The sequence below is a fragment of the Onychostruthus taczanowskii genome, unplaced genomic scaffold, assembly GCF_017590055.1.
Source record: "Onychostruthus taczanowskii isolate IOZ18803 unplaced genomic scaffold, ASM1759005v1 scaffold41, whole genome shotgun sequence".
Taxonomy (NCBI): domain Eukaryota; kingdom Metazoa; phylum Chordata; class Aves; order Passeriformes; family Passeridae; genus Onychostruthus; species Onychostruthus taczanowskii.
The window spans coordinates 3549735-3562960 of NW_024501571.1; the positions used below are offsets into that span (position 1 = coordinate 3549735).

Here is a 13226-nt window from a genome sequence, read left to right on the forward strand (position 1 = left end):
CCCCCCCCGGTCTTGTTGGATATGTTGTATCTTTTTGGTGAGCATTGTATGAATGTTGACCCTGCACCTCACAAAAAAGCAGTTCCTCTCTATCCTATCTTGGAACCTGGCTAAATTTTAAATTAAATGTCCTAAGTATTTTCAGTGTGGACTGTTCTTTCACCAGCCCTTTTCTTTACCTTATAGATAACTTCTGTTTGCATTTTTTCTATCAGCATTCATTGATAAGGAAGTAACTTCAGGGAAAAAACCAGAGGAGTTTCTGAGTGTCTTGAAGCTCATAGCAGGCATTCCAGTAATGCCTCAGGATGTGGGATTTCCCCCTTCCCCCTCCTGGAATTATTTAGTTGATTTGGTGCTACTTTGGAATGGTTAAAAAAGCTACTAAAATAAATACCTTATTCCTTGGGTGGTAACAAGTTCCCTACTAGGGATGTTTTAAAAAGTATTTTATTTCTTTAAACTGACAGTTTATGTAATGTCTATATTGATTTGTCTATTTAGAATTATATGGGTTATTTTTATAGCTAAAAAATTATTAAAGGTCTTACTACAGTAAATGACAGTGTTTTTATAAGTAAATAAGAATTTAAGCTTTAACTGACTGTTGTTGAAGCACATACTTAAAGATGTATTTTTCACAACTATATTCCTATATTTATTTTTTATTAAACTCACCAGTTAACTACAAGGACATAATAACTTCATTTCCTCCCCTTCTTCCCTGCCCCACATAATGTTAAGGTTGAATGGTCACAAGAGCATTGTCTGATTGAAGTTTGCAAAACAGCCCAAACTTTGTCCGTGATCCCGAAGTAGGGGAGAAGCTGAGAACAGCATTTTGCAACTGTAAAGGTCAACACCAGTTTAAAGAGCTGATCCTCTCTGGGTCCTTGCAGCACCAGGCCAAAAGTCAGAGCAGGATAGGCCAAATGGCCTCAGTGTCTTCCTAGAATGGCACAGAAAGCTCAAATTTGAGCAAATCTGAGCAGCATCACCAACACACCCCTCGTCAATGTACTCCAGGTCCTGAGGGGCTTTGTACTGAAATCTGTAAAGCATTGAACAACATCCACCTGAAGAAGAAACATCAGCCAGGTTCATTTGTTTTGGTATCTTTTGGAAGTACAGATTTCAGTCTTTCAATCATTTGGGGACTAAGCAAAAACATTTAAAAAAAATAAAATGTCCCACACTTTTAATTTTTAGCTGCCAATTAGGATTTATATTATCTGGCTTTTAAAGCATCCTTGTGTATGTATATTCTTGATGATTCTTTTATATTTCTTTCTCTGTATATCACCCAGCTGAGAAGGAGGTGTTCTGTTTTCTTTTATAAGAAAACTGGTCAAGACCACAGTTTTGCTGTTCTAAGTAAAATAAAAAAAAATGGTTTTTGGAATTTGGGGCAGTCCAAATTTTACTACTCCTCATTGGGAAATACAGATTCTGACCTGAATATTCTGACTAATATGTTGTGGAAAGTGTTTTAAGTGTTCAGACATCAATAGTTACAAAGTAGAAAAAACACAAGAAACTGCAATTTATTCACTGCAGCTTTCCAAAAACATTTTTCCCCATTGTTCCTAATGAATGCCAGCAACAGAATTGTTCTGGTAACTTTTGGTGATGAGCTGTGAAAGTCATAGCAGACATGATATCATTCTATAAAGTAAAGAGTACTTTTATTTCTTCAGCCTGCACCATATCAGTTCTTTTCAGACCTTGTTATTATCAAAATTTGTGTTAATTTATATTAGTATTTGTTATCTTATAGCAATAACCTATATTGTCACAGTTTGTGGACTGTCTTGGGTGATTCACTTTAAACATGTTTTTCCTTTTACTACCTGCTCAGTAAATGGAAACTGGGATATATATTTAGTGTGGCAGATGCTGTTATGGTGATAAATATTCCAGGATCAGCATAGTGAGACTGGGCAGATTGGAGGTTTATTTTGCAGAGTTGTTCAAGTGGGTTGTTATCCCCTGAAGACTAAGGAGTGGTACAATAGAAGTACTAGTGGTAGAAAATACAGATGTGTTCTGCCCCTCACCCCGTTCATGAGGCTCTCTCCAAAATTTGGGTTAGATTCTTGTGTTACTCTTACAGTAGCTCTGTGCTGATTCTGGTGGAATTGTACTAATTCACAGCAGCTGAGAATGTGACTCATACCCTTAGTCTTTATCCATGAGCCTGTTAAAGCAGAGTACACGCTTTCAGAATAGTTTGCTAATGATGGAACTTATCACATTGCCAGAGGCACTTTTCAAATAGCAGAATTCATTCTTTCTTTTGCTGACATGAGACCTACCTGCTCTTCTCCATCAAACTTCACTCTTTAGAAAACCTAGTGCATTTTTATTAGCTGCAATGCATTCCTACAGCGTGCTCCAAAAACGAGTTAGGGGAGCAAAGAAACTGAGAGCTCAGTCAAGGATTGAGATACTTCATTAAATGTCTCCAAATGAAACTATTGATTTTTTTTTGGTTGTTTTTTTTTTTTTTTTTTTTTTTTCTCAGTATTATTATTTTACCCCGAACTTTTTGATAGGGAGCAATATGATGAGCAACCAGTTATCCCCTCTTGGATTCTATTTCTTAGTAATTTGTATGTAGCCTTGCTGGAAAATAGTCCTTGTCTCTGAAGTATTCTGTGTGCCTTCCTTAGTATTTTCTCCTGTCTGCCTGTTCAACCACATGTCCAAGAGCAATAACTCTTGCACAGCTCTCCCTGCTGATTTGGGTGGGTGCATGAGTGAATTCTCTCCAGATGAGAGTTGTGAGGACAGGTCTCTGAGGGTTCTTGGCAGCAAAAGAAGTTATGCTGAGATTTTGGGTAATAGCAGTTAAAGAAAGAAAGACGCATGGTTGATGTAATTTGGTAATAATCAAGTGGCATTAAAAAAAAATAGGGATTTTATATAATAGTAATTTCAAAGTCTTAGTAGGAGAGTCATGGAATCAGGGTTGGAAGACAGTTAAGATCATCAAGACAAGCAGTAAATCCAGCACCATCACTGTAACCCCGTAACCACTAAACCACATCACCCAGTGCCAGGTGCAGAAGCCTCTTAAACACCTCCAGGGATGGTGACTCCACCACCTCCCTGGGCAATCTGTTACAATGCCTGACCACCCCAAAAGTGAAATTTTTTTTCTAATATCTAATCTAATCTCCTCTGCCTCAGTTTAAGGCCATTTCCTTTTAAGGCCACGCAATCTGCACATCAGAGTTCAAGGAAAGAGCTCCAAGGCTACGAGAAGAGTTGCAAAGTTACTGTTCACAGAGCCACGATTCTTAATTTTCTAGGCACAGCAAATATTGCCAAACATGTTACGTGATGTGGTGATGTGCTAAAATAGCAGTGAAATGTCTATTCTTAACAGTGCAATTATAAATGTCAGTCTTACTGCATTTTGTTTATGCTGGTCAGCAGGGACTTGCTGTCATTTTCTTCTTCTCAGCTTTGTGAGACAGGGTCAGACCCTTTTGTCAGGAGAGTGGCTAAACTCTTCCCTCCCTTGGGAAGAAGTATGCCAAGCTCAGCCTTTTTCAGCTGCCAAAGTCAAATCTTTATTTTAAAAAACTTCAGATCTCTCTTATTAGAGAAAAGTTGTGTTTCTTTTCTCTTTTTCCTAAGTATAGAAATATGCCTCATTTTGACTGTCTAGAATTTTTCATGAGGCATTATAAAGATTTACCATGGGAACCATGCTGAATTCTCTTCTCTCCATCAGAATCTTGTATTACGTGCCAGGGATTCTGCCTTCTAATACGTGATACACTTGCCTTGGCTGATTTTGCTGCGGAATGTTCATTGCTAATCAGTCATACTGAGGAACTGCTATTTAAAAAAAAAAACACACAAATTTCAGCACTATTTAACATTGTTTCCTTTTGCGCTAATATACCATGAGGATATTATCTTTATTTTTGGAGAGAAGTGGTAGTTTCTTGGATTGGTTATTGAGATTCAAAATGCTTTTTTTTAGGTCCATCTTCCTAGCATTAGACAAATGATTTTTTTTTTTTTTTCTCTCTTTGCATGCTTCCACAGGGAACTACTTTTACAATAATACTTTAATTGCATTTCTGTATGACAAAACCTGTTTTGAAAACACAGCAAACACATGATTTATCAGTTATGGAAGTCCTGCTAAATTTAAATTAATCCTTGCTTACTATGCATTTGTGACGTGGTGAGGCTGGTTCAGAGGCCAGGATAAATAGGTAATTTCATTTAAACATCCTTGACAGTGGAAGAGTACATTGGATGTGCTGTAAAATTTGCTTAGTTCTGTCTGTTCTGACTCAATTTACAGTTCTGCTTCCATGATGGAAATGAACACTCGTCTGTGAATTTGCACTCTTGGTGGTGGTTGTGTTATGAGTCTTCTCTTTGCATTCATTTGAACTTGTGTCCAAAAGCATGAGCTGTCCGTGACAGTTTGCAGTATTTGCTTCCTTTAAGTGAGGTCTTATTTTTGCAAGAGTCTGTGGTCAGAAGTGTTGCTTTAGAAGGTGTTTTGGTTACTACAAGGAAGTCTTCAGTGCCTTTGTTGTTCACTTTTTCTCACACTTGCTATTCTAACAAGTGTTCTTAGTCAGCCTGATGGGGAAAAGTGGTTGTTTATTCAAAGCTCTTTCATGAAAATTGTCCAAACCAGATGCAGCAAAGGGAGAAGAACCAGACTTTCTCTCTGGTGGACACTTGTGAGCTTTGCAGTTGCATATATTTGCACACCACTTGTGTATTTAATAGTAGGACTTCACCAGAAGGAGAAAGTGCCTAGAAGTTACGTGTCTAGAAGTTACTAATGAATTTTTCTGTGACTTGGACTGTGCATTTAATTTCTTTTGCAACAGTATTTAAGATGTTCTGTTTAGTTTTTTGTCTTCCCTTTCCCCTTGTGTTATTGTGGTGATCTAGTGTGTGGTTCTTCTCTCACTTTCATTTCATGCATGGTCATACATGGAAGGAAGAAATGTTCTGTTGTTATTTGCTGTAATTCAGAATGGTCTTTTTTTCTTTCCTAAATCTATGTCACAGCTTCTTTAGCTTAGCTTTATTCTAAGCTTATTCTTAGGACTAGAGTTGAAATTTGAATTTTAAATCCATTCTTTCAGCTGAGTTAGTCCAGGCTGTCACTTCAGCAATCCCCTGCAGATACAGAAGGAAATGAGGTGAATGCAATCCTGCAGATTTGATGGCAAACACAAAAATAAGCTGCAGGATAATTCTGCCAACTAAGGACAAATAATGTGGTTTTTTGTTAACAGCTGCTGCTACTTGATTTCAGTAAAAGATCATCCAGTGTGTACTAGGAATTCATAAAGTACTTCCTTGTATGGGAAGAGCTATTAGGTAGCAGAACTGAAAAAAATGATAATATGGTTTAATTTATACAACATTCATAAAGCGATATGCAATGGTTTAGAGTTACTGCCTAAGCTCTAAAATGTAAGTATGTAGCATAATTATTATTACCTCATTTATTTGCTGCTAGATTTAGCATTTCCAGAAGATGAAAGTAACTGAATGTAGAGAATGGCCAGAGTGTTTCACTGGCACAGGTTGTAAAGGATGCTAAAAGGGGGGACAGTTTTTAGAAGTGCAAAGATGCTGCTACTCTTGACCCAGTGAAGGACCCACCAGAATGGGATTTGAGACCACTGAAGTTTATTTCCTCAACAAAGCAAGTGTAGGTACATAATGCTTTGAACTTCAGCAGTGAACAAGTATATCTTGCTGGAACAATAGCATCTCAGGTAATTTATGCTCAATATGCTTTGCATAGCACATGAATTTTAATGCAGATGAAGTGCCAACATGCAAACCATGGATCACTGTTAATTTATGGTGTAAGTGATCTGCACAGGAAGGAACCTTTGAGCAGTACTTCAAAACAGGAGATATGTGTTTAAGGAGAAAATCCTAGGTGTTTTAGACATTTATCAAATGTAAATTAGAAGCAAGGCATTCTCTTTCATTTGCCTGTTAGACTCTTGGGAATTTGAAGGTAGCTTAGGCTAATCTTTCTGTAAAAAACTTGATTCTGAGAAGGCATTTTTAACCTCAGTGTTCATTTATGTGCAATTAAAGTGACATCAAAAATCACTAGAAGTGCTGATGTCCTCAGTTCAGTAGATTATAAATTTTCTCAGAGGTGTTCTGATTCCATGCTGGGGAAACTTTCAAGTTTTCATATAGAACGTACCTTCCCACTAAAAACAGAGGACAGCACATAGTTTTAGCATTTGGAAGTGAAAACACAGTTCTATTTTTTTGCTATGAATTTTATGATAATTTTTCATATTGGCAATAAAAACTTAACAGCAAAGTCATCTTCTTTCAAGCAGCCAAGTACGTTACTGAAAAGTCACCATTTTGAGATTGGGTTGAATTTGATAAAACTTGCATTTTATTTTGTCTCTCCTCTCTTACAGTTCACATTGCTTGAGAGTTTCTGGACAGGCACTACATGTTCATGGCACTGTGCTCTGCAAATTGGCAGCAACATCCACAGAGTCCACAAATAATAATTGCAAATAAAACCTAGTCACAAAATTACATGTGGTCCAACCTTTTGCCAGCATTAAATTCTTTCTTGCAGCATGTTTCCTGATAATTATATTGTGGAATGTCACACTGGCTTATCCCATATGTTAATTAATTGCTTTGGCTTGCTTATGAATTTTAACAAAACTTCTGAAAGCTGTTTTTTAATCTGCTGTAGTCGCTACCCCCATACTGTGCAGAGGTTGTTCAGTGAAAATTCCAAATGAATGATTACAGTAATAGAGCTCCAATTATTTTGAGAGACAGACTCAATCAGAATTGTGAGTTTGTAAGTACATTGTGAGATAGAAGGAAGTGAGCCGCAGAATTTTATCTGTGAAAAACAACAGCTTTCTTACCTTCTCCTTAATATTTTCAGAAATCTTTTCCACATATTATTGATTTTGAAAGTATCACTTTTGCTTTAATTTCCTTTGAAAAGCTGGAGGATTAAAGCAGTATTCATAGTCAGGATTCCTCTGCAAATTACCTTGAAGGTGTGATTCTGTTGCCAAGCACTGTTGTACATATCCATAACACCCCATATTGCCCTGACAGCTTTATGTGCCATGCATCAGACACCGAGGGGGAGGCAGACCTAACAGAGCACCTTGTTAGTGTGTTTATTGCGGTAGAATTGGTTTCCCAGTGTGAATATACTAATTTTTTTTGAGTCTATAGTAAAGCCATAGACTCCTGCAACTCACTCCTGACAAATCACACAATTTAAAACTGTACCTGTTTGGGAAGATTTACTTTTTCCTAATATATCTGGATACTGTAATGGTGCAAGCTGTTACTAAAGCAATCTGAGTTTCATATTGTAGAGCAAGACAATTCCATTTGTACTAAAGCTCTTTGTGTTCAGACACCTGTCAAGTGAATTCTTCCCTTCTCATACCTTACCTGTGTATGACCATTCTTACAAATTCATTTCACATCACTTTTGGTTTTGAGTTTTATATCTTACTGATGTTTTTGTGGATGTTTCCTCACAAATTTATTGATCATGAAGGTTTCAAAATTATACAAATGACTGTTCTTGAAAATTTTAAAAAATACTTTCTTCAAAATAAGTCTGAGTAATAGCAAGTAGGTTTTGCTCGTGGATTTAGACACTTAGAAGTGTCACAAATGACAAGCTGAATGCACAACATTTGTTTCTTCATGATTAACTCAATGAGACCGTGAAGATCACTGTTTTGCAAGAAACTTCTCCCAGATTATATTGAAAATGTGACACCAAATATTATTTTGGAATACTTTTCATTCAAAATGAAACTCTGTGCAGTGGTACAATGTGATGCTATTGCACTTAGAGGAGAGCATGAGAAAATAATTGAGTAATAGTTTGAGAAAACCTTTTGCATAGGTACTGCTTTGCAGGCTTTGTGAGGATTAAACATTTTAATGTCTGTGTTATACTAGGTTCAGTATTATAGAAACAATGAATATAATTGACTTTTTAATTAGATGACTTGTGTGTATCACAGTTATTTCATGCTAACAAGCCCCAAAGTTCTTCACAGTACCCTGGCCAGTTCTGAAATAGTAATTGAGAAATAAAAGTATAACATACCAGAAGATTTTGAACATTACAGTTCTTCAGGCAATTAAGCTTTGTAGTATTTTTGGTCTTATTGTGGTCAATTTTTGCCACTTTTTTTTTCCCCCAATGAAAATGTTGTTGTCAGGCCTTGTCCAACTTGTAACTGTGAAGTAATGAATTGATCCTCTGGAATTTGGAGTTCTGAGGTGAGTGGTGTACCAAGGTTGATTATTGCACTAAATATCTTCCATCCTCAACTGAAGCTGCAAAGGACAGAGGAAGCTTTACATTTCTTAAACTTAAGCCAAACCAGAAACAGGAAAATGCTGTGATTTGAGTCAGCAGGGAGCATACTTGGGATTCAAACACAAATGCAGGAAAAGAATAAATCTGTTGAGTGTGTAATATAAGAAAGTATTTCCTTGTGTTTGTGTTGAACAAATACATCAAAGTGGTCTTTAAAGATGACTTTAAAGATTTAAACAGCAGCAGTGGGTGGGGGACTGTAAGCTTGTTAAATCTCAGACTTTTCAATTTATTTCAACCACCACTGTTACTCAAGGAGGCTAATTACAACACATGCTGTAATAGTCAAAACCATAGACCTGCATATTTAATGTTCTTAAGTGACAGATGTTTATGCATTTGACATCTCTTTTTTTTTTTTTTTTTTAAGTTTTCTTGAAACGTTCATGAAAACCTGTATTAGCCAGTGTGTTGGATTTGAAGATGTAAGATCCATTCATCTCTTACAACATAATAAAAAAGGCACTTTCAATCAGGTCTAATAAATGGAGTCTTGTCTTTGACCTTAGAGACCTCACTAGAAGGTGGAAGTAGTCCAGACTAAAAGATGGGAGGATGGCTTTGGGCTGGTGCTGCAGATCACCACCAGTGAGGACCATGGGTAGAAATTCTAAGTTCCAGTCAGACCTTGGATCCAGTATTTACTTTCTTCCAGTGAGACATCTTTGAGGAACCTTGCAGTAGGGTGACAATCAGACACCTTACTGTAGCTGGGATTTGATCTTGCAGTGATTTGCTGCTTGCAGACTTGGAGACAAGATCTTCAGCCATTATTTCTCTTAGTGCTGGGACTGCAGAGCTGCTTGGCAGTGACAGCAAGCCCTGAGCTGCTGTTGGGTCCCATGTGGCTGCAGCTGGGAGCTCTTGTCTTCATGGCAAGGCACAGACCAGGTGCAGTGATTGTTAATTCCTGACTCATTCAACAGCTGACTTTACCTATTCAGATTTTATTTAGTGGGGACAGCAGAGTGTTAGAGATATCATTTCTGCTAAGTGAGACCTTATTTTCATTACTTCAGTTAAAAGTATGCCTGTGACTCCTCTTCTGGCTATCCAGGATTGTATGGTTCCAAGCAAATTATGTTAATCAGTTCTGTTCTCTCTGGATCCCCTAAATGAATATTACTTCAGCTATTAAAGGAAAACAGTCATCTTAGAGCAGAATATAGCTATATTATGTTAATACTGTTCACCATTCCCCTTTATTATTTGGTGAAGTATGCAATATAAAAACCATGGAGAAATGCAAGTTTAAATAGTCTGGGAATGGTTGGAGAAGATTCATTTTTAAAAGACATAATTAAGGTGTAACAATATTAGATTGGCTTGGCTGGGGAAGGAAGGGAAAGATGCATTATTTTAAAGAAGAAGCAGAAGGTACAATAAAATAACAGATTCATAGACATTAATTGATTTTGTGTCTGATCCTACCTAATAAAAGAAAATCTCTAAGGTTTCTGCATAGAAAACACATTAAATGGAAATATATTTATTTAAAGTACCTTTAGGGGCTTTGAGAGAGTTTGTGTGCCTTCAGTCCTTGCAAGGTAGATTTTAATATTTATATATGTGAGGCTAGAGGCATAGTTGATGCCATTTTGTTAATGGAGAGAGAGATCTCCAGGAACTCCTGCATGTCCAGTGAGTTACTGAGCAGCCCCTGGCAATTCATTTGGCTTCTGTGCTGCTTGCCAGGTGCCAGCAGCCTCTTGGGGAATAAAAACAGGGGGCTGCCTTAATGTGCTGCTGTGGAATGTCAGTGTAGAGACATTCGTGCAGAGCTGTGCAGCTCAAAAAAATAATGAGATCTGGGCATAAATCTGATGTTGGATTAATTTGGTGTCTGCTTCCCAGGACATGAGGGCAGCCTTTTCCTACTCAGGAGGTTCGGCCATGCCATACCTTCTTGTACGCTGGTGATAACTCAGCAATTCCTTAATAAATCACTAGAACTCATTCTTCCTTTGTGAGAAGTAAGATTTGATTAATCTTTCACGTGATCAGCTTCCATGCCAGCTTGAAGAGAAGCTGTCAAGTGGTACCAGTTCAGCAGAGGAGCTGCTGTGGCCGCTGTGAGTCCGCGGGGATGCGGAGCTGGCGGATCCTCGCCTTGCAGGCTGCAGGCAGCGCTGGAGGAAAAAGAGTTTGTTGTGTGCCCAGCCAGCTGCTGGTGTGACCTCGTAGGGCTGGAAGAATGAGGCTGCTGTGGGAGGCTCGTGGAGGGTAGGCAGGGCCAGCAACTGCCACTGAAGAATTGGAAATTTTAAGTGATGTGAGAAGGCCTAGCAGTCTTTGTGCATCAAACCAAACAACAACCACCCCAAGCAGATTGTATTAAATTTTTTTCTTCCCCTTTGCTTTTTCTTTCCACTTCAGATAAGCTTTCCAGAATTTCTAGGTGATACTAGGCATACAAAGGGCCTGCTTTCAGCTGATTTAGTTATATGAAAGCACTCATAATACTATAATTTTGTTAACATTTACAAATAACTGACTAAAGGTTGTTTCTAGTGTGTTAGATGTTGATCAAGACTTTTTTTGATTATGTCGTTATTCAGCAAGGAAACTTTCAGATATTTATTAAGTGCTTGTAAATTAATGAATTATGCTTTTTGCAATGCTGCTCAAAAGCAACAGTCTTGGTTTTAAAATTAGTTTCTGAGCTGGAAAATTTGACTTGTGTGTGGTGTGTGTATTGACTTGTGTGTGTTGTTAAACTTGTCTGTGAAGGTGTTGATGGGAGCAAGTTTTTTCCATTAGATGAAATGGTTCAAACATATTTCTTCATTCTGTATTTCTTTATTTAAATATAACTTCTGAATCTGAAACAGCATCTGATAAATGCAATGAGATTGAATACAATTCAAGTGTTTTGCATCAGAATGTTCTTACACTGACTGCAGCCTGAACTGCTGTAGCCTTTGCCAAGGTCACCCTTGCACAGAGTGGATACAGGTCTAAAATACTGGTGGTTAACAGCTTCTCTGTAGAAAGCTATAATGATGTGGGTATGAGTTTCTTTTCATAATATCAAGACTCAGTAGGAACTTTTAAAAGTATTTCTCAGGTTTCCTGTGTTTTAGTCCTGTGTTTAAACGTGGTTTTGTTGGGTGTGTTATTTATCTGACCTCAAGAGCAGAAGGGAGTTGCTTGTTACGATTGAGCTGCTGTGTTTTCAGAAGCTGCAGGGGAAGGCAGGCTCTCTTGGCATCAAGGTGGTCCAGTTGCTTTTTGAGAGGAAAAGCACAAATTTCTTTGCTAAGAAAAACAGAAATCAGAGGCCTCAGAATGAAATGAAAGGAATGGAAAGTCTGAGGATGTATCAGGTCAAAGTTTGCTCTTCAAGCTTTCAATTCCTAAGCTGCCTTTTTAGGCTTAGGGTAAGAAGTGAAAAGACTTTAATTTTTAGTATTAATTATGTACCTAGTAACAAAACTAATTTTTTTTCCTGCTACTTCTTGCTTGTTGCTTAGAGTGAGATTTGTAGTTTTGAGAACACATGAGTTAACTCTCCTAAGTCAAGCAAAGTCTCAGTGCCTTTCCTTGAGCACAGTAGTAAAGGGAGGAGCCTTTTTTTTTTTTTTTGGTTGGTAAATCAGCTAACAACAGTATGATCAAAGAAAACAAAACAAAAATCACTTGGGTTTCAGTTCAGTAGTATAACACAGAGTGCTTTTACAGAAGATAAAAAAAGTTTTCTTAAGCCATTCAATGTTGTTCTTAAGTTATGCAGCTACTTTGATTTAAAATCCTCGTTCTGTGCTTAAAATATTAGTTCTTCTTTACAGTTCAGAATTCTTGTTCACTTGTTACTACAAATTGCTGCTGTAATTGCTGACTTTTAAGAACCTATACAGAAATGATTTTGTGCCATGAACAACCAAGACTAATAAAATTTTATCTTTGTTTTCAGTCCAGAGGAGCTTCCTGTCCATGATGCAGTGATAGAAAAGGTAAGTCCACTGTCCTCCAGGTTTTACTAGTAAGTAAACATTTACAGATTTACAGCTTTTAAAAACACAAATCATTGTGAAATGAGTTGATGAAGCATTTTAGTGATTTGCATTTCCAGAGAAGCACATTCTAAGACCCCTAAGAGCTATGTTCTTGAGGCCACATTAACTCACCCACAGATCCCTGGAGACCCACTTGTTTTTACATTTGCTCCTGTCAGTGAGAGTGAATATTCCTCTCCCATTATGTGGCCTAGTGAAGGAAATGGAGCTACTTAAGAGCTCACACCCAGCTCTGTCCTGAAAGAGTGAAAGCTGTGGTCCTGTGCCAGGAGCTGCCATCAGCTGTGCAGGGGGATGGATGATGTGAGTGAGGTGGTGGCACTGCCACCTGGGTCTGTGCTGCTGTCCTGAGGAGCCTGGGCTGCTTTGCTGCTTTGGGAAATGGTGACAAATATCCTGCTGCCACTATGGTGTGGGGACCTCCCTTGTAATGCTGAATTGCTGAGCTGGGTGTATTTCACATGTACAGGTCCTGTTGGCAGCTGCTCCAGGTCCTAGTCCAAAATTCCTTCTGCTGCTGGAGGGTTCTGGAGAAGTAGTTTGACAACTGATGTGTTGGAAATGTGGAAAAATAATGGGGAACTGAATTTCTTCCTGTCTGAGCCTAGTTACTGTTGGTATTTCCCCTTGGTCAGTCGGGTCTGTGGTTACCTGCAAGAACAAATCAAATCAGAAAACTGAAGATAAGGTATTGAAAGTTGCAAGTTAAGTTATCCCTCTTGGTTGCACAAATTGGAAAAAGGATGGGATGACTTATTTCAAGGCAGCTCAGCTCTTTGAGTGTTAAAAGC

The 13226-nt window shown here is 37.9% G+C and overlaps 1 protein-coding gene across 3 annotated transcripts in view; it reads left to right on the forward strand.

Annotated features, from left to right (window-relative positions):
- The window catches only part of USP6NL (USP6 N-terminal like), a 111697-nt gene that overhangs the window by 58524 nt on the left and 39947 nt on the right, over nt 1-13226 (forward strand). For all 3 annotated transcript variants that reach the window (XM_041413427.1, XM_041413428.1, XM_041413426.1), the window contains one exon: nt 12333-12372. In XM_041413427.1, the coding sequence (XP_041269361.1) occupies nt 12333-12372 (40 nt within the window). The remainder of the gene's footprint in view (nt 1-12332; nt 12373-13226) is intronic.